General features: G+C 38.5%; 2 protein-coding genes across 13 annotated transcripts in view; both read left to right on the top strand.

Annotated features, from left to right (window-relative positions):
* Positions 1 to 21,224, top strand: part of SIK3 (SIK family kinase 3) — a 263,876-nt gene that overhangs the window by 57,407 nt on the left and 185,245 nt on the right. The window lies entirely within an intron of this gene.
* Positions 5,167 to 5,554, top strand: LOC109028868 (small ribosomal subunit protein eS27-like). The gene has a single exon (XM_063693536.1). The coding sequence runs from the start codon at positions 5,205 to 5,207 to the stop codon at positions 5,457 to 5,459; it is 255 nt and encodes an 84-aa protein (XP_063549606.1). The 5' UTR covers positions 5,167 to 5,204; the 3' UTR covers positions 5,460 to 5,554.

Genomic DNA, 21,224 nt, shown 5'->3' with positions numbered 1-21,224 from the left:
CCTGGCTTTCTTCCACATCTCCTCTGACTTGCTTTTCTATTTTTTCCCCATCTCTTACAGTACTTCCTGCTATCCCCCAAATTGGGGGAATTCTTTCTTTTTTCATTTTAAAATATGATATTCTGGATATCTGAATTCTCTCTTTTTACATTTTTATATGTGTATTCATTCCACTTTGAGCAATATTAATACTAGCTTACATTTTAAAATACGATATTCTGGAGATCCAATGTATAACATGAGGGCTATAGTTAATAATATTGTATTGTACTGGGATTTTTGTTGAGAGTAGATTTTAGTTGCCCTTGCTAAAAAAAAAAAAAAAGGAGGCAGGTAACTGTGAGGTGATGGATAAATTAATTTGCTTGACTATAGTAACCATTTCACTATATATAAGTATATAAAAACATTTTGTTGTATACCTTAAATATATACAATGAAAAAGAAAAGAAAATATGATGATAGTATTTATATGTGAACTCTTTATTTGGATCTTTAAGTTTCTGGATAATCTGGTCCCTAATCTTATCTACATTCCCAGGTTTATTCATCACCAGTCTTCCATGGTAAGTCTTCACTTGAGCTCAATTTACTATTCCATGATTATATTCTGTATGTGGAATGTTCTCCTCTACTTTTTGTATTATGGTCTGGCTCAAGTGCACCTTTTCCATGAGACCTTCCCCGATATCTTTAGCTAGAGGTAATCTCTTCCTTGGCACATCTGTAGCATTTATGTACTAATACCTATAGTGTTATTTACAGATTTATTTGTGGTTATTTATGCACATGTCTTAGATTTCGAGCTTCAGAAGAGAGGGAATAGCATGCCATATCACCCAGAAGCTTGTAGCTTAGCTATTGCCTAGTAACATTATTAACAGAGTAATAATGTCAGCTAACATTTATTGTTTACTATAATAAATGACGAGCACAGTTCTAAATGCTTTAGATAATTAATGTAGTTAAGAAGTAGAGTAACTTACTCAGTCACATGCTCAGTTAGTGATGGAGCCAGGATTTGAACCTAAGCATTCTTCTGCTCTTTATCACTACACAGTACTGCTTGCTATGATAGGTGCTCAGTGAGATTTGAATGAACAAATGAGCAGACAAGGCTTTGAAAAAGAGGGCCCATCATCTGTGGCTCAGGCTCATAAGGCTCTTTCTTTTCCCCTTTTCAAAGCTGACATTTATCATTTATCTAGCCATGTAATGTTTTCAGTGACTAAACAATTAGCTAGAGTTCAGGTGGGCTGTGGGAGTGGTAGAGATGAGTGTGTGGGGAAATGTGTTTAGTCACTGTGTTTATTTATACACTAGAACCTGCTGCTATCCTTGTTGAAGAAATAGTGGTGAGTCCAGGCTTTGGAGTCAGGAAAACCTGGATGGGAGTTTCAGCTTCTTCATTTATTAGCAGTTTGGGCAAGTTTCTTAACAGTTGTAAACCGTAGTTTTCTACTTTGTAAAATAATAATAACTACTTCTTTAGTGTCTATGTGAGGATTAAATCAGATGATCATGTAAAGCACTTAGCTATAGTACCTACTACATATTAAGTGCCCAACAAATGTTACTTATGATACAATAGGTTTTACTTAACATAAAATTAACTCCTAATCTCTTAAAATAATATGTCTTTTGGACGTGGACCTTTCGATTTTAGTCAGCTAAAGCATTAAGTCTGTTTTCTTCCCCTCCCTGAACTTCATAGTAACATGTCTGTTTATAATATGCAGTGAGAATTGTAGTGTGCATTGCACCATTTATACACTGCAAACATCATACATTAGTAACAAGTCTGTCATGAACTGAGTTAATTGTAGGGTTTGTTCTGAACATTTTCTTGCCAGGCATGGTGGCTTACGCCTGTGATCCCAGCACTATGGGAGGCTGAAGTGGGAGGATCACTTAAGTGAGTTCAAGACCAGGGCAACATAGCGAGACCTCACCTCTACAAACAAACACAATTAAAAAAATATATTTTTTCATTGTTGAGCTTTATTTTCGGTGTTTGTAATATGAAGACAATAGGTATCTTTTTATTTATCAAATAAGGTTTATTAATTATGCTTTTTCTTTTAAATGACAGCCTTGAGTCAACTTTTTCTGTCCTTGTGCTAAGAATTACAGTAGTCTCAATGTAGAGCCGAGGTGATTCTGATCTAAAGATGCTCCATGAATGTGCGATATTTCTTTTTCTTTTTTTTTTGAGATGGAGTCTCACTCCATCGCTCAGGCTGGAATGCAGTGGCACAATCTCAGCTCCCTGCAGCCTCTGCCTCCCAGGTTCAAACAATTCTCCTGCCTCAGCCTCCCGAGTAGCTGGGATTAGAGGCACACACCACCATGCCTGGCTAATTTTTGTATTTTTAGTAGAGATGGGGTTTCACCATTTTGGCCAGGATGGTCTTGATCTCCTGACCTCAGGTGATATGCCCGGCTCGGCCTCCCAAAGTGCTGGGATTACAGGCATGAGCCACTGCGCCCGGCCGCATGTGGGATATTTCGAAGAATCTTAGCTTTGATGCATCTGTGGGGAAGAAATGAGTGATTATTAACAAAGGTAAGAGGAGAGGAGAGTCATTGCAAATACAGAATCTTGTAGCAGCCAGGTGCGGTGGCTCACACTTGTAATCCCAACACTTTGAGAGGCCGAGGAGGATCACCTGAGGTCAGGAGTTCGATACCAGCCTGGCCAACATGGTGAAACCTCGTCTCTACTGAAAATACAAAAATTAGCCAGGCGTGGTGGCGGGTGCCTGTAATCCAAGCTACTCTGGAGGCTGAGGCAGGAGAATCGCTTGAACCTGGGAGGCAGAGGCTGTGGTGAGCCGAGATTGCACCACTGCACTCCAGCCCGGGAGACAGAGCGAGACTCTGTCTCAAAAAAAAAAAAAAGTATCTTGTAGCAGTTTATTCTAGGCCAGAGCCACAGTTTGTGTTGATTTGGCTAGAAATTATTAAAGTTGGTATTCTGTGAAATTTTGTTTGAGTGGTTCTTTGTTTGGTTGAGCGGGTTCAGATGAGGCTGAGAAAACAGGAAGATTGTGCTTGGAAGAGGGGGAGAAGGCTTCCTTAGGCCAAGGCAGGTCAGTCATTCTATAAGGAGAGTCTCTATACAGGATGTTTCTGCTTTTAAAAATATGGTCTGATATGCAAATTCACTTATCTAGTGCAAATGATTCTGGCAAAGGTTTCTACTTTCTTGATTCAGGAATAAGACAAAAGAGTTTTCCACCCCATAGTACACAACAAAAAAGAGGCATTATAAAACTTTTCAGAACTACTAAAGTGGTATGATTTTATGATTTCTTGTTGAATTCAGCATTTGAAAACAGAAGAAATGTGAAAACAGAGGAAAGGTGCTTAGCATAGGAATTAACTTGTTTCTTGGCAAGGAAACCAGGGTCAGGTGTTTGAATCACTTGGCTTTGTGGTGGTTCTGTTGGTTTTTGTGTGTGTGTTTTTCTTCTTCTGCTGGATTATCATCTCTTTTTTTCTGCCTTGGAAACTGTTTCTTTATCTAGGGCGATCACCCCACTTACACAGGAGGCAAATTCAAAGCTAGTTGCCTTATGTTGTTAAAAGCTGTCAGATTCACATCCTTTGCCATATCCTTCTTCAAGAGTCAGGACAATGAAGACAGTAGTCTAAACATGGGGCCAGAGTGAGCTGCCCCGTCCTCAGTACCAACACCTATTCCTGACAGCTTAAGTTGCTTCTCAGCCTTAGTGAAGCTTTCTCAGCTATTCTGGCTCATGATGATCATTCCCTCCTTTGAACTGAAATAGCCTAATTGTCTCTGAGTCATGTGGCAATTAGTCTTGTTTTGCTTTCTGATATCTCTTGTAGTTGACTTTTATTGTTAATGTGTGCTGCTTGAAGGCAAGGGCTGTTGTGAATTTATTATATTGCTATATATTTTACAGAGACTCTTGATTTTTCCCTGGTTTACCTTGGGAAGTTTTTCTGCCTCTTAAATGGCGAGAGGATCCTTTAGAAGATTTCCTAACTCTCAGAATCTTTTAGATTTTTCATGTCATGCTGTGTTTGCTATGGCCTTGAAAAAGCAGTTTTTCCCTTTTTTGCAGCAGACACAACCAAGATTCTGGATAAAGACCAGGCAACACAATTTTCCTAGAGTAATACTTACTTACCTTGAGTAGTTTCTTATGGGGAAAAAAACCCCCAATATTCTTAGGCTTAATTTCTATGATCAAATATTTTAAAGATAGGAACAAATGATATTTAGTAGTTAGCTATGGGGGCAGGCAAACAAGCAAAATGTTAAGATCTTGCATGACTAATTAGTACTGTATAAAACACATTTAAATTTTGTTGTACCCACTCTTACATTAGAAATGAATTGATTGATTCATATGGTATTGGTTTTCCTTTAAGGGATTTATTTCTTAATGAATCAGAGGTTTCACATTGAAAAAGAATCTGCGTATTTTTATATACTATCCCAACTTTCATCTGAGTTATTTCATGTTTTTCATTGCCCCATTGGAAACCGTATTTTGCCAAAGAGTCATTTAATATATTTTTCACACTGGCTTTGATTTGGTGACATGTAACAGTTCTGGAAGAATTAACGATATGTTAACACAAGTTGACTGTGATAGAATAATTACAATAAATATGCCTATTTTCCTTTGGGGAGAAAAGTCTAAAATTCTGCTTCATAGAAGCTATTCTCAGCTCTAAAAGAGCATATATGTAGATCTTCATTTCTTTTCTTCTAAGAATTTTAGGGGAAAATACAAACCTTAAGTTATTTCCTGAAATATTTCCCAGGATGATTACTACCTTGGATTTTAAGGCTTCTTTCTTCACAAGTTCTGACTCTTCTATAAGCACAGTCAGAATGCTGACTCTCCTTTAGGTAGTCAGAATGGGTCTTCCAAACCTTTGTATGAGCCGATTAGCTGCCTCAGCTTTTCCTCAACTTTCAGGAAAACACAGGTTACATATTCTTTACGTTACTATGAGAAACTACCTACGTTATTTTTTTTTAAATTTTATTTTTGGCTGGGCACATTGGCTCACACCTGCAATCCCAACATTTTGGGAGGCTGAGATGAAAGGATTGCTTGAAGCCAGGAGTTTCAAGACAAGCCTGGGTGACAAAGTGAGACCTTGACTATAAAAAAAAAAAATTAACCTTTCCGGCGGTGACGACCTACCCACACGAGAACATGCCTCTCGTAAAGGGTCTCCTTCATCCGTCTCCAGAAGAGGAGAAGAGGAAACACAAGAAGAAACGCCTGGTGCAGAGCCCCAATTCCTGCTTCATGGATGTGAAATGCCCAGGATGCTATAAAATCACCACGGTCTTTAGCCATGCACAAATGGTAGTTTTGTGTGTTGGCTGCTCCACTGTCCTCTGCCAGCCTACAGGAGGAAAAGCAAGGCTTACAGAAGGATGTTCCTTCAGGAGGAAGCAGCACTAAAAGCACTCTGAATCAAGATGAGTGGGAAACCATCTCAATAAACACATTTTGGATTAAAAAAAAAATTAAAACAATTAGCCAGGCATGGTGGCATGCACCTGTAGTCCCAGCTACTCTGGAGGCTAAGGTGGGAGGATCGCCTGAGCCTAGGAGCTCAAGGTTACAGTGAGCTATGATCACATCACTGCATTCCAGCCTGGGTGACAATAGCCCTATAATGTAGGTAGTTACTTTTATCTGCATTTTACAAATGAAAAGAACTGACAGACATTGAGTTAAAATAACCAGTACAAAAATCACAGATGGGGGATAGCCAAAGCTTTAAAATGGAATAGCAGGAAGTTTTAATTTGCAAATAGAATCATTAATGTTTAATAGAATCATTAATAGATTTAATAGAATTAATGAGTTGATAGAATCATTAATTCATACTTAGTTTGGAGTGATTGTTGAACACATTTCTCAGCTAATTTAGGTCTTCCTTATATTTTAGAACATATTATCTGCATCATTAAAAAATTCCTGATTTCCTCATTGCCTATCTCTGCCTTTTATTCACTCAAAGTTTTAAAATAAACAGATTTTGTTTATACTGCTTCTTTTATTAATATTTATGGTAAGATATTTTATACTGCTGATAAATGGACATTAATGATATATAGCCTATTGTTTGAAAAAAGCATTTTGGATTATAGCCCAGAACTGGAAACAACCAAGAGATAAATAAATGGTGGTATATTCATACAATAAAATATTACTCAGATAAAAAAGTTCAGTTCAAAACTTTCAGTTTTATCATTGCATTATTTGCAGTTGTAAAACATGGTAACATCACAACCTTATGTTGCAAAGTTATTAAAAATATTAGCAAGGTACACTGATTGCTGTAGCCATGTTACAATTAAGCTAAAGGAATTTCTTGTTAACCAAAAGCAAAAAATAAGTTTGGTTTTTTTGGGTCTTAATTGACTATTTATAATAGAACTTGCCTTTGGATAGCGAACAGATTCACAAATGAAAGAGGAGATTCTGGAACTTACTGTATAATTCCAGGTAACTCTGTAAAGTTTGAAATGTAAAGACCATGCCTTAATACAATCGATAATTGGAATCGTGCTGGCATCTTCTTAACATCTCTTGCTTGTCTGTGGAGCATGGCATGATTACTTATACATTACTACGTTTAGGAAACAGCCTTTATAAGACCCACTTTTTCTGAAGTTTTTGGTGTTACTCTTTTCTTAACCACCAGTACTGATCTCATTATGTTTTGGCCAACTTACTTGAGGGCATGCTAAAAAGTGATCTAAATACTTAATTTCTCCCTTCCAGTTGTGCATCGTGTTTTACAAATAAACCTTATCTTTACTTTCATTTACTTGCATGTCACTGAGAAAATTTGAGATCTTTAGCATTCATGTCCTTGCCTGAAGTATAAGGATTTCACATAATTTCAGCTTTTATCATTCAAGTCTTACAGATGCTTTTCTCTTGTCTCTGTTTTCAAATAATGGTGCTAATTATATTTAAGTGGCAGTATGCTTATTCAATATAGTTATAGTGTTAGCAGTGTAGGATTTAACAAGCTTTTCCTCTGGAATGTATACTAGTTCTTCATGTTCTATGTAATAACTTATACAGTGCTGTGGTATTTTTGTTGTTAGATTTAAGTTTTCTTTGAATTTTTTTTCTGTCCATAATCTTAGGCTTTCTTTTTGTGCTTACTGTTTTTTTCTCCCCCAGAATGATACATGGCAGCAATTATAAATCTGTTTTATAAAACTTAACTTCATTAGACATATGAAGAACGTGGGATTATTTTTCTTGTCATAAAAGGTGACCTCCAGTGACAAATGGCTATTACGTTATTTATGTGAGATTCCTTCATTTCATATACTGTTATCAATGTGTTTGATAATGGTTGAAGAACCAGTTGGTGTTGGTTTCTAATACTAATTAATAATTTGCCTTGAGCCTGATCAATCTTCTTATATCCATTATCAGATTTTTTTCTTCAAATCTGAAAATGTTTTCTTTTCTTTTTTTTCCTTTTCTTTTTTTTTTTTTTTTTAGATGGAGTCTCGCTCTTTCCCCCCAGACTGGAGTGCAGTGGCGCAATCTCTGCTCACTGCAAGCTCCGCCTCCTGGCTTCACACCATTCTCCTGCCTCAGCCTCCTGAGTAGCTGGGACTACAGGCGCCCACCACGACGCCTGGCTAATTTTTTTTTGTTTTGTATTTTTAGTAGAGACGAGGTTTCACCGAGTTAGCCAGGATGGTCTTGATCTCCTGACCTCGTGATCCACCTGCCTTGGCCTCCCAAAGTGCTGGGATTACAGGCGTGAGCCACTGCACCCAGCTATTTTTTCTATATTTTTATGTAGTTCATTGAGGGTAATAATTTTATCCTACAACAAACATGTAAGTTATTGAAGAATATTGGAGTTTTATGATAATGCTATCATAAATATAAAAGGTAGGGTAAGAGGGATCCAAATAGAGCTCACTTATATTGTCACTGACAGGCACTCACGCTGTGCTGATAGAATGTGGCCTGACACTTGATGGAGTGCAGCATATGTATACTTGGGCAATTTGAGCAGATATATATGGTCCCGAGTTTAAAGAAGAGACCAAACACCAGTGCACAGCTGTAGTATTCCTAATATAGGATGCATTTTAAAGAATTTCACATTCTACAAATGGAGAGGGATGGCAGGAGAAGCCTTATTTTAAGTCCTGCACTAAGGCAGGTTAACCTCATGGGTGTAATTACCTGGACCTTTTTGTAAGGACAAAATATTTAATCATTAAAAGGCCCTCTGTAGGGTTTGAAATATCTATATTTTATATATGAATGCTTCTTTTATTAATATTTATGGTAAGATATTTTATACTGCTGATAAACGGACATTAATGATATATAGCCTATTGTTTGAAAAAAGCATTTTGGATTATAGCCCAAAACTGGAAATAACCAACAGATAAATAAATGGTGGTATATTCATACAATAAAATACTACTCAGATAAAAAAGATGAACTTAATCTCATAAACATTATGGGCAACATAGTGAGAACCCATCTCTTTAAAAAAAAAAAAAAAAAGAAAAGCTGGGTGTGGTGATGCGTGTCATAGTCCCAGCTACTTGGGAGGCTGAGGTAGGAGGATTGCTTGAGCCCGGAAGTTTGAGGTTGTAGTGAGCTATGATCATGCCACTGGACTCTAGCCAGGAGCCTGGGCAACAGAGCAAGACCTTGTCTCTAAACAAGGCAAAACAAAAACAAAAAAACAAAAATCAATTGCATTTTTATATATTAGCAGTGAACACATGGAAATACATGCAATACCATTTATAACAGTTCAATCAAAAGAAATACTTGAGCATATATCTAACAAAACGTATATAGGACTTACTTGTATACTGAAAACTGCAGAATGCTGATGAAAGAAATCAAAGACCAAAATAGTGAGAGATATTGTGTTCATGATTGGAAGACTCAACATAGTAAAGATGTCAGTTCTCCTCAAATTAATCTACAAGTTTAATGCAATTTTTATCAAAAGCCCAGGAAGATTTTTTGTAGATATAGGCAAGATTATTATCAATTGTGTGTGGAAATACAAGGAAACTAGAATAGCTAAACTGAATAAAAAAATTGGAGGAATCACTCTACCTGATTTCAAGACTTATTATATAGATCCAGTAATCAAGATTGTGTAATATTGGTAGAAGGATAGACCAAAGATCAATGAAACAGAATAGAAAAGCAGGAATAACAGAATAGAGACCTATACAGATATCCTCAGTAAATTTTTAAATTGAGATATAACTTACATACCTGTAAAATTCAGTGGTTTTTTATTATATTCACAAAGTTGTATAACATTCACCATCATTTAATTCCAGCACATGATCATCACTTAAAAAATAAATGCTGGCCTGGTGCGGTGGCTCACGCCTGTAATCCCAGCACTTTGGGAGGCCTAGTGGGTGGATCACCTGAGGTCAGGCATTCGAAACCAGCCTGAGCAACATGGTGAAACCCCGTCTCTACTAAATATACAAAAAAAATAAAAAAATAAAAAAATAAAATTAGCCGGGTGTGGTGGTACATGCCAGTAATCCCAGCTACTTGGGAGGGTGAGGCAGGAGAATCCCTTGAACCTGGGCGGTGGAGGTTGCAGTGAGCCAAGATCGCGCCATTGCACTCCAGCCTGGGCAACAAGAGCAAAACTCTGTCTCAAAAAAAAAAAAAAAAAAAAAAATAATAATATAAAAATAAAATAAAATAAAATAAAATGCTGTATTCATTGGCCATTGCCCAACTGATTTTTGATAAAGATGCAGAAGCAATTCAGTGCAGGAAGGATAGCCTTTTAAATAAATGGTGCTGGAGCAACTGGACAGCTATAAGACAAAAAAAAAAAAAAAAAAAGGAAAAAGGACAAATCTGACCTAAACTTCACACCTTATAAAAAAATTAACTGAGAGTGGATCATGGACTTAAATGTAAAACATAAAACTAAAAAAAATTTTAGAAAATAACAGGAGAAAATGTTTAGGATATAGAGCTAGGCAAAGAGTTGTTAGACTTGACACCAAAAGTCTGATCTAGAAAAGGAAAAATTGGTAAGTTGGACTTCATAAAAACTAAAACGTTTTGGTCTGCTAAAGACCATGTTAAAAGGCTGAAAAGGCAAACTACAGACTGGGAGAAAATATTTTTGAACCACATATCCAATAAAGACTACTATCTAGAATATATAAATAACTCCAAACTCAGTATTAAAAAACCCCAAGTAATCCAATTAGAAAACAGCAAAAGATGTTAAGGAACATTTCACTGAAGAGGATATACAGATGGCATGTAACCCCATGAAGAGATGTTCAACATCATTAGCCGTTAGGGAACTGCAAATTAAAACCACAGTGAGATATCTCAAAATAGAGTTTAATTTTTAAAAAGCCTGGGTGCCCTGGTACACACCTGTAATCCTAGTACTTTGCGAGGTTGAGGTGGGAGGATCACCTGAGCCTGGAAAGTCGAGGCTGCAGTGAGCTGTAGTCCTGCCACCGCACACCAGCCTGGGCAACGGGAATGAGACTGTGTCTTAAAACAAATTGTTTTGAAGGAAAAAATAATATCATTAAATTTAGTAAATGCAGGAAAAAAGGCTAAAGCAGAAAAAAACCACATGTGATCTCAATAACTGTATATAACTTCCAGTAACATTTTGTTGTATTTTATACATTTTTTTGCCCTCTGCATTTTTATATTATATAGTTAACTGAATATGCAGTTGTGTCTTGCTTTTTTCACAATACTCAATATCATGAGTATTTTTATCACTTAAAATTATCCATGAATATAGATTTTAAATGGCTCATAATCTTTGTTGTATGGATGTACAGTAATTTATTTAACCATTCCTTTCATATGTTTAAAGTAGTTCCATTTTGTTGCTATTGCAAATAATGCTGTGAGAAACATTTTTGTATGTAAACTTCTGTCAGGATTTCTGATTCCTTCCTTACAATACATTCTTAGATGTAGAATTACTGTGTCACGGCGTGGGCATCTTAGAGGCCTTTGTTAACTATACATTGCCAAAATACTTTGCAGAAATATAGTTTCGATTTATGCCCCTTTTATATTCTTACATTTCTCCTTTCTCTAGGAAAATAAATGTTCATGTTACTCACCTTCACTCAAGGTTTCCAAACACTTTTTCTTGGCTCTCCTCCTACAACTCTGTTCTCAGCTTTCCGAAATTGTTTCTCTTTACTCCTTAGATATCTGGGTTTCCTTAGGTTCTGTGCTTTCCCTCTTCTCTCTATGTATATTCTTCTTTGAGCTAATCAGAACCAGCCCCTTGTCTTCAACTACAGTTTACATCATAATGACTCCTAAATCCCATATCTCTGCTGAGTTTTGGGAACCAGTTCTAACACCGTACTAGATATTTTTACCTTATGCCACATAGCCATCACAAATGTAACTCCCTTATCCAAAACTGAACTCATATATCCAACCACACTAACTTCATCTCCACTGATGGCAGTATGACCCATCCAGTGGTAGAAGCCAGAAGTTTGGGAGTTAGCCTAGATTTCTCCTTGAATTTTGTGTACCACTGGTCAATCATTACATTTTAAGATTCTGCTTCCAAAATAGCTCTCTAATTTGTTACCTCCCCTTTCCACTGCCTTAATTTAGGCCCTCATATTTTTTGTACTGCTGCATTGGTGTCTTAACTGATACGCCCATTTCTGACCTAGTTCCATCCCTCAGTTTCATCCTTCACATTAAAACCAGTTTGTCTTTTAATTTTTAATTTTATTTTTGAGACAGGGTCTGGCTCTGTTGCTCAGGCTAGAGTGCAGTGGTGCAATCTTGGCTCACTGCAGCCTCTGCCTCCTGGGTTCAATTCATCCTTCCACCTCAGCCTCCTAAGTAGCTGGGACTATAGGTGCTTGCCACCATGCCCAGCTAATTTTTTGTAGATCCAGGGTTTCACCATGTTGCCCAGGCTAGTCTCAAACTCCTGAGCTCAAGTTATCCACCTGCATCGGCCTTCCAAAGTGCTGGGATAGGCTGGGCACAGTGGGTCACACTTGTAATCCCAGCACTTTGGGAGACCGAGGTTGGCGGATCACTTGAGGTCAAGAGTTCGAGACCAGCCTGGCCAGCATGGTGAAACCTTGTCTCCACTAAAAATACAAAAATTAGCCGGGCGTAGTGGCAGGTGCCTGTAATTTCAGCTACTCGGGAGGCTGAGGTGGGAAAATCACTTGAACCCAGGAGGTGGAAGTTGCAGAGAGCCGAGATCACACTACTGCACTCCATCCAGCCTTGGCGACAAAGCAAGATTCAATCTCAAAAACAAAACAAAATATACAAAATGCTGGGATTACAGGTATGAGCCACCATGCCTGGCCCAGTTTGTCATTTTAATGCATGCATGTCAGCATGTTTCTCACCATCACTGTCTTCTGTCTCCTGTAAAATAAAGCCTTTTCCCTGTAGCATGGCACCCATGAGCCTGGTCTTGATTTCCTTCCTCCAGGCTACTTTCATGATTTATCCCTGGCCATGCCTGATATGGCTCCAAGTCATGCTGAGCTAGTTTCCTCAACATATTAGAATTGTTTTTCAGGCCTTTATGCTTTTGCTCATGTTTTTTTTTTTTCCCTGACATGCTTCTTTCTTCTATCCATTTGCCAGATTTCTTTCACATCCTAAGATTCAGGTAACATCATAACCTCCTATGGAAAGGAAGCCCTCTATAGGAAGAGTTAAGGGCTTCCTCGTCTGTGTTCCCATTGTGCCATGTACCTACTTCTTTCTGCCACCTCCTACATTGGTATACTTTTGTTGTTGTTGTTAAGCTGTCCCTATTATACTAGATTGTAACACATGCTTTCTACCGCCTAGAGCAGGAACTGTGTACTCTTAATTGTTTCCTGAGGGCTTGAGATTAGCATCTGGCATGTAGTAGGTGTTTAATAAATATTTCTTGAGTAGATGAAGATATGAGTGAATGAATGAAGGGTTTCATGCTGAAAAATGAAAAAAGGGTTTAACTTTAAGAAAAAAGTCACAGATTTTGGAGTCATAGGAATTGAGTTGGAGTCCTACCATCATTTCTTAGTGTTCATATAATTTTAAGCAAGTTGTTTCCCTCCTCTGATCTTTAGTTCTTTTGCAAAAGGGAGGTGGTAGTAGTAGTAGTAATAGTATTAACAGCAGTAGTAGTAATAATAAAAGTGCTTTTAAAATAAATATTCTGCAAATTTTAGTTAATATTGTTACCAGTAATAAAAAGCATCTTCTATATGTAGGCTGCACATGCATAATGCATTGTCTCGAACGAAGAGAGAGGAGAATTACTTAAAACTTTGGGTAGACGTACTCATCAATTACAAGATCAATTTACTTGGTTTTGCTATAATTTGGTTGCCATTGTTGACCCATTGCTTTATTGTCCCATTGTCTCATCACTTGCTCAGACGCTGAAGATGGGTCAGGGGGAGTCAGTTTTAGAAAACAGCCTTCCCTGGGCCGGGCGCAGTGGCTCACGTCTGTAATCCCAGCACTTTTGGAGGCTGAGGCAGGTGGATCACCTGAGGTCAGGAGTTCAGGACCAGCCTGGCCAACATGGTGAAACCCCATCTCTACTAAAAAAAAATACAAAAATTAGCTGGGCGTGGTGACGGGCGCGTGTAATCCCAGCTACTCGGGAGGCTGAGACAGGAGGATTGCTTGAACCTGGAAGGTGGAGGTGGCAGTGAGCCGAGATTGCACCATTGCACTCCATCCAGCCTGGGCGACGAGTGAAATTCCATCTCAAACAAACAAACAAACGAACAGATATAAAAAAAGAAAAAAAAAAGAAAACAGCCTTCCCTGAAAGTTGTTTGTGATGCTTATGGTCTAGGATGTGAAATTTACAGGAAGATGAAACATGCAGATATTAATAGTGTTCCATATTATTTTTGAATGTGGTTTGACTTTTCTAACGATCAGCAGTGACAAACTTGTGTACTACCAGTCAACCCTGTTTTCCATGTTTTCTCTACAGAGACGTATAGTTAGAGCAGAGATGACTAATGTGTTTTCAAGAAATGCTACTATAACCTTTAAGTCTGATGGGTAGATTGAGCATTTAAAGCTGTTGCTTTTTCAACGCATCTGGATGACTGTATGTTCCTACCAAATGAATCACTTTATGAATATGCATGAGCTTATAAACACAACTTTTTAGAAAAAATTCTTGTGTTCTGAAACAAAATTACGTTGGTAGTATTTTCCAAGTTTTCCGTAAGAAGTAGCTTTCCGTTAGCCCTAGAAATTCCTTGAATAATATGTTTTTACCCCCTTACTTGTATTACATTTAATGACATCTCTGGCTTTATTTTCTCCATTCTTTTTTCCATGGAGTTTCTTAATTTCACTGTTTTTGCCTTGCCCTTTAGATGGGTGAAACAATGATGACTCATTTTAGATTGATGAAAGGGACAGCTTAGCAGCTGGAGAGCTGGTAGACACTAGAGCACTAAATTGCCAGCACCAGCCTTCTCTTCATTGTCCACGTAAGGCTTGTGGCAGAGGTATGCCCATTCAGTCATTTATTAATATGTAATTTGTAGGTTAGATGACTTCATCAAATTATATTTACATCTGACCTGGAGGTTCAACCATGTTTTGCTTTGGGACATTTTTAATTGTTAAAAATCATAGTTGGGTTCTCTGATCAATATGTACATGCTGAAGTTCTTATTTAGCCACATTATGGGCTTTTTTTTTTTCTTCAGCATGTCAATAGTACACAGCAGCTCAGAATGGTCAAAATTGTTTCATCAGTGCCTTAACAACCATTCATGATATATCATATTGTAGAATGCAAGTATAGTCACGCACTGCTTAGCGATGGGGATACGTTCTGAGAAATGCATGATTAGGTGATTGTTTCCTTGTGGGAACATCATAAGAGTGTACTTACACAGACCTAGATGGTATAGCCTACTACCCACCTAGGGCTATGTGGTATGGCCTGTTGCTCCTAGGCTACAAACCTATACAGCATTTTCCTAACTCAATACTGTAGGCAGTTGTAACCCAACGGTTAAGTATTTGTGTATCTAAACACAGGTAAACAGGAAAGGTGCAGTATAAATACAGCGTTATCATCTTACAGGACCTCTGTTGGTATATGGTGCACGACTGTATATCCCTTATCTACATTTCCCCCTTTTGGCTTGGATAGACCATCAATTCCTTGGGTTTACATTTATTACATGTAATCTTAAAGGATTTTGTTTTATGCATGGCACCATTTTTTTTTTCAATACAAATGGTTAGTATAAAACCCAAATTTGAGAATTTGATAACAATGGCTTAGTATTGAACACAAGTGTTACATAAAGTTGTGGAAAAAGCCTTAGAGAGGTAGTCAGGGGATTTGAGTTCCAGGTCTGACTGCACTTGACTCACCACGTCATCTTGGTTAATAATCACCTAACAATAAAAATAATAACCTTAATTTATATAATGCTCTGCAGTCTGCAGAGCACTTTTAAAGAAAGTATAGGCTGGGTGTGGTGGCTCACATTTGTAATCCCAGCATTTTGGGCGGCTGAGACAAGTGGATCACTGGAGTGATTAGGAGTTCAAGACCAGCCTGGACAACATGGTGAAACCCTGTTTCTACCAAAAACACAAAAAAGTAGCTGGGTGTGGTGAAACATGCCTGTGGTCTCAGCTACTGCAGAGGCTTGAGCCTGGGAGGCAGAAGTTGCAGTGAGCTGAGATTGTGCCATTGCACTCTAGCCTGGGTGACAGAACCAGATCTTGTCTCAAAAAAAAAAATTATATTGGGCATAGATATGATTATTCACATTTTGTGATGAGGAAACTAAAATTCAAAGACTTTAAGAGATTTGCTCAAGGTCACATACCGGTAAGGGCTAGAACTAGCATTGATTTTTGTCACTTTCCTTTCAGTCATACCATGCTGTCTCTCATTTTACTTTCATGGGTATCAATTGTGAAATAAGGGGGTTGGACTGGATCAGTGATTTTTTTCAAGCTACATTTACACAGAGTCTTAGGATTCTTTTGAGTGGCCTCCAGGTTTGCTTGTGGAATGAAGATTGAAGTATAGGGAAAGGTGCTTAGCTTTGCACCAGAGTATCCACACTGAGTGAGGTAGTAGTTGCTCATTGACGGTTGAGAAACTACCGCATGTTATTACCGATGGATGATTTTGTGTCCCTTTAGTATGATTGGACAAAAAGAAAGTGGAAAGGCATCTGATATAAACTTTTGAGGTTTTGTTTTTGTTTTTTAAAGAATGGGGTAGAATTCCATAGCTACTTAAAGCTTGCAAACTACTGCATTCGATGATTTTTTTTTTTTTTTAAGGTGGGGTCTCACTCTGTCACTCAGGCTAGAGTGCAGTGGCGCTGATCTCAGCTCTCTGCAACCTCCGCTTCCTGGGTTCAAGTGATCCTCCCACCTCAGCCTCCTAAGTAGCTGGGACTACAGGCACATGCCACCATGCCTGGGTAATTTTTGTATATTTTGGTAGAGTTGGGGTTTCGCCATGTTGCCCAGGCTGGTCTTGAACTCCTGAGCTCAAGCAAACAAACTGCCTTGGCCTCCCAAAGTGCTGGGATTACAGGCGTGAGCCACCATGCCCAGCCAGATGGTTTTTAAGGAATTTTTCAGCCTGTGAGTTTGTAAAATATTGCAACCTTAACTTTGGTGGTGTTACCTGATGAATCCCTGATGACTTTACAGCTGTTGCAGCCTTATATCAGTTTAGAGTTATGGGGCATTATTGAAGCCCTGTTTATCTTCCAAGATAGTCTTTATTCTTCTTTGCTAAGGTGGCTATTTTTAGTAATCTTTAGCGAAAAGAGGCACAATGGCAGAAATGAGCATGTGTTATTATTAGTATATTTATGCAGCCAATATTGGTAATGCTTTTTTTTTTTTTTAAAGACTGTGTAGGAGTGAAAGGGGAGTTTTCCTTTCCCCCTTTGAGGTTAGCTGAAAATCAGCTGACAAAAGTCAGATTAATAGGAGAAAAGGCATAAACATTTTTATTAACATGTATGGAGGAAAATCACAGAGAGATTGCCCACAACCCAGTGGGGTACAGATGCTTATGTACCCTTGTTTTTAGAGGAAGGGAGATGGGGAGGTATGGATGATTTTACAGGGCTAGTAAATGATTTTTAAAGTTATTCAGTGGGCTTGGAGAATATACAGTGGTCTGGGACAAAGTTTTTTGGGCCTACAGAGCAAATAGTGGTTTGTGACAAAAGTCTGTCCAGGCCCGGGTATGGTGGCTCATGCCTGTAATTCCAGCAGTTTGGGAGGCTAACGCAGGTGAATCACTTGAGGCCAGGAGTTCAAGACCAGCCTGGCCAACATAGCAAAACCCCATCTCTACTAAAAATACAAAAAATTAGTTATGCCATGGTGGCGCACATCTGTAAGCCCAGCTACTTGAGAGGCTGAAGTGGGAGAATCACTTGAACCCTAGAGGCGGAGGTTGCAGTGAGGTGAGATTGCGCCACTGCACTCCAGCCTGGGTGACACAGAGAGACCCTGTCTCAAAAAAAATATAAAGTTACTCCCAAGCACTGGCATAGTGCAGTGTGCAATATATATATATATATATATATTTTTTTTTTTTTTTTTTTTAAGAATATTAGCTGGGCATAGTGGCACATGACTATAGTCCCATCTACTAGGGAGGTTGAGACTAGAGGATCACTTGAGCCCAGTAGGTCAAGGGTGCAGTGAGCTGTGATTGTGATTCCAGCTTGAGCAACAGAGTGAGTCCCTGTCTAAAAAAAAAAAAATCATCAGGTGTGTTGACATACTTCAGTCTCTCTTCCTGCAATATTAGTTCAGTTAATGAAAACTCGGGGAAGGGACAGAGATAACTGTTTTCTTCTTTGGCAGGTCCAGATTTAGGCAGATAAGGGAACTTCAGAGAACAACTTCTCCCTGTGCTTTGGGGGTGGTGAGGGGATGGTCAGAGAGGCCTTGAGGATTGTACAGTTCAGCATGTCAAAGTGCCATATTTTGAGGTATCGGTTTCTGAGCCTCAACAACTGCTAGTAAGAATGATTGACTTTGGAGTTACCTTGGAGTTATTTTAAAAAGTGAAAATGTTATTGTTTAGCCCACACTAGTTATCTTAGTTGTCATTTGTGTTTTCTACAATCTGCCAATGGTTAAACCTGGCATTTCTATCAAGAAGGAACTCTTTTTGCTTCCAGAGTAAAGGTATTTTTATTATATTAACCCTTGAAATAGATCCAGTTATGTATTCACTTTGCGTTTGTTTCTGAACAAAATAAACCTGTGTGGTAAGATGGAAGTGGGTTTTTCACTTACAATATTAGTTACTTACATTTGTACCTTTTTTTTTTTTTAACTTCTTCACATTTCCTCCCTTGCCCTCCACAATCTGATAAGCATCTCATTGATGACTATGAGAGACTAATTTAGGCCGTGTGGTTATAAATGAGATTTCAATTCATTTCTTCTCTTAACCCGTCTCAGAGGAGATATCACAGGGTGACTTTCTATGTTGCGTTTTGACACAAGGACAGTTTGTTTTTGCTTTGGCTGATGGATGGGGCAGCTCTAGTTGATGAATGTGGTTTATATGCTCACAGGCAGATGGAAGTGTCCACTCTGCCCTGAGACCCTCTCCTTTCTGCTTAGTGGGTTTATGAAAGCCCCATGGGTATTTCATTTTTCAAGAATTAATCAGTACACAGAAGTTGAAATGTAGACCAAAGGAAAGAATATGTTTTTTCAGTTAGGCTTTTTGTCTTTTTTTAATTATGTGGGGTTTACCCTTTGTGTTTCCCAACTCAGGGGGTTGGCTATTAAATAATTGTCTTTGACTCTTAAACTTTTTAGGTAAAATTTACATACCAGGAAATGCATAGATATTAAATACACAGTTTAATGAGATTTGATGAATTATTATAACCACCACCTTAATCAATAGAGAAAATCTCTATATCCCAGATAGTTCCCTTGTGCCTCTTTCCAGTCAATCTCTAGACACATTTACTTGTATAATAAAAAGATTTTGACATACCCAACTACAAAATGATCAGATCTTTGTTTCTGTAGCAATGGGTAGAATAAAATAAAGTAAGATTTACTTAAAACTAATATTTTCTTTGTAGGCAGGCATGTTGTTACAGGTAGAAGGTGCTCAAAAGCTGGTTTCTTAACTAATTTATGGATTATTTTTATTTTTTATTTTGTATTTTTAGGTTTTTTTTTTTTTTGACAGAGGCTCACTGTGCTATCCAGGGTGGTCTCAAACACATGGGCTGAAATGATCTTCCTGCCTCGGCCTCCCAAAGTGTTGGGTGTGAGCCACTGTGCCCAGATTTTTTTTATTTTATTCTGTTTTTTTAGAGATGACGTCTTGTTACGTTGCCCAGACAGGACTCGAGTTCCTAGGGGATTCTCCTGCTTCAGCCTCCTGAGTAGCTGGGACTATAGGTGCACACCATGGTGCCTAGCTTAATTAGTGGAGTTTTTGATAATGGTTGACAAAGATAGTGGTAAGCAAAGCAGCCCTTATGTAGACTTTACATCTTAAAACATAATCCCCTATGTGTGAAATTGAGAACAGCTTTCTAGAATAATAAACAGAGATCTATATGCTAACTAAAAGGCAGAGAGAATATTGGCTCAGCCAGGCCCTCACTTTTTTGTTCCTCCCTATCTGTAAAACATCATTTACCTCATCAGCGTGCTACGGACATGGGTTAGTGTTTGGAAAATTCTGTGGAAAGAGTGGGGTTCTGACAATGTGCTCTGACCAAGGCAGTTTAGCAAATTTGTACTAAGTGGCTGACCTTTGTTAAGCACCACTCCTTCCCCACCTGACTTGTGATTCCATTTTTCTTTTGTGCAAATAGTTCTGAAGGTTTAATGTTTATTTTTTACTACGATGCAGTAGACTTTCTTCTCTCGTGTAGAAACTGCTCGAATGACTGTGGATGACTCCTAGAATGTAGGAATAACAGAATTGGTTTCTCCTGTACTCTCAACACAAAATACTTCTGTGACCAAATGTGTGGGAGTGTGTCCCCACACACCAAGCAGTCAACCAGTTCTGCAGCAGCTGCCAGCTGGTGTCCTCTAATGCAGTTCAGTTCAGTTCAGTTCAGTTCTGACACTGTCTACCTGGAGATAGCGTCAGATCTCACAGATTGAGACCTCAGTCCCACAAGTCTGTCCCCAGTCTTCAGTGCCAGTCACAGGCTCCAGGTGGTTTTACCTGTGCTTCTGACCTGCTGGCTATAAACTGGTTTCCCAATATCCCCTTATTGGGTTCCATGAAATTGTTAGAGTGGCTCACAGAACTCAGGAAACACACTGACCAGTTCATTAGAAAGGATGTTTTAAAGAACACAAGTGAACAGCCAGATGAAGAGATACCCAGGGCAAAGCCTAGGAGAGTACTGAATGCAGGAGCTTCCATCCCGGTAGAGCTGGGGTGCCTCACCCCCCCAGCAAGTGGATGTGTTCCTCTTCACTCTCCTGGATGCCCCCTTTTAGGTTTTTATGGAGGCTTCGTTAGGTAAGCATGATTGATTAAGTTATTGGCCATTGGTTATCAGTGCAACCTTCAGCCCCTCTCCTTTCCCTGGAGGTTGAGGGTGGGGTTTTGAGTTCTAACTGTATGAGCACAGGGTTGATTCCCCTGGCAATTGGCCACCAGTCCTGTGGTTATCTAGGGACTTTCCAAAAATCATCTCATTAACATAAGCTCAGGTGTGGTTGAAAGGGGCTTGTTATAAATAGCAAAAGAATGTCTTTTGCTTTTATCACTCTGGAGCTGTTCAGGAACCAGTGGCAAGAGGCCGAATACAGTATTTTAACCAAAGTCACTTAGGAAATTACAAGGGTTATATAGGAGCTTTAAGCCAGGAACCATGGAGATATATATATATATATATACGCACATATACACATACAAATATCACCGTGACCCATGATGCTCTTCTCAAGGGCCTGTGCCTTCTGATAAATGGCTGAGTTGGCTGTTACACTTACTTTTTCTGAGCAAATGAATGTGTAGTTTCATCTGGCTCATTCGTCAAACCCCTGGTTTGGAAGGTTGTATGTTTTTATTTAGCTAGTAGCAGTTGATGTGGTTGAGGTGGGGCTTTTCTTTGGGGAAGATACAGCTTTGAATGGCTGTTA

The sequence above is a fragment of the Gorilla gorilla genome, chromosome 9, assembly GCF_029281585.2.
Source record: "Gorilla gorilla gorilla isolate KB3781 chromosome 9, NHGRI_mGorGor1-v2.1_pri, whole genome shotgun sequence".
Taxonomy (NCBI): Eukaryota; Metazoa; Chordata; class Mammalia; order Primates; family Hominidae; genus Gorilla; species Gorilla gorilla.
Note: the sequence above shows the minus strand (reverse complement) of the source record. Positions and strands in the feature narration are given on the sequence as shown.

Excerpts from the sequence above, each read along its gene's own strand:
- LOC109028868 (XM_063693536.1), top strand. The coding sequence starts at position 5,205 with ATGCCTCTCGTAAAGGGTCTCCTTCATCCGTCTCCAGAAGAGGAGAAG.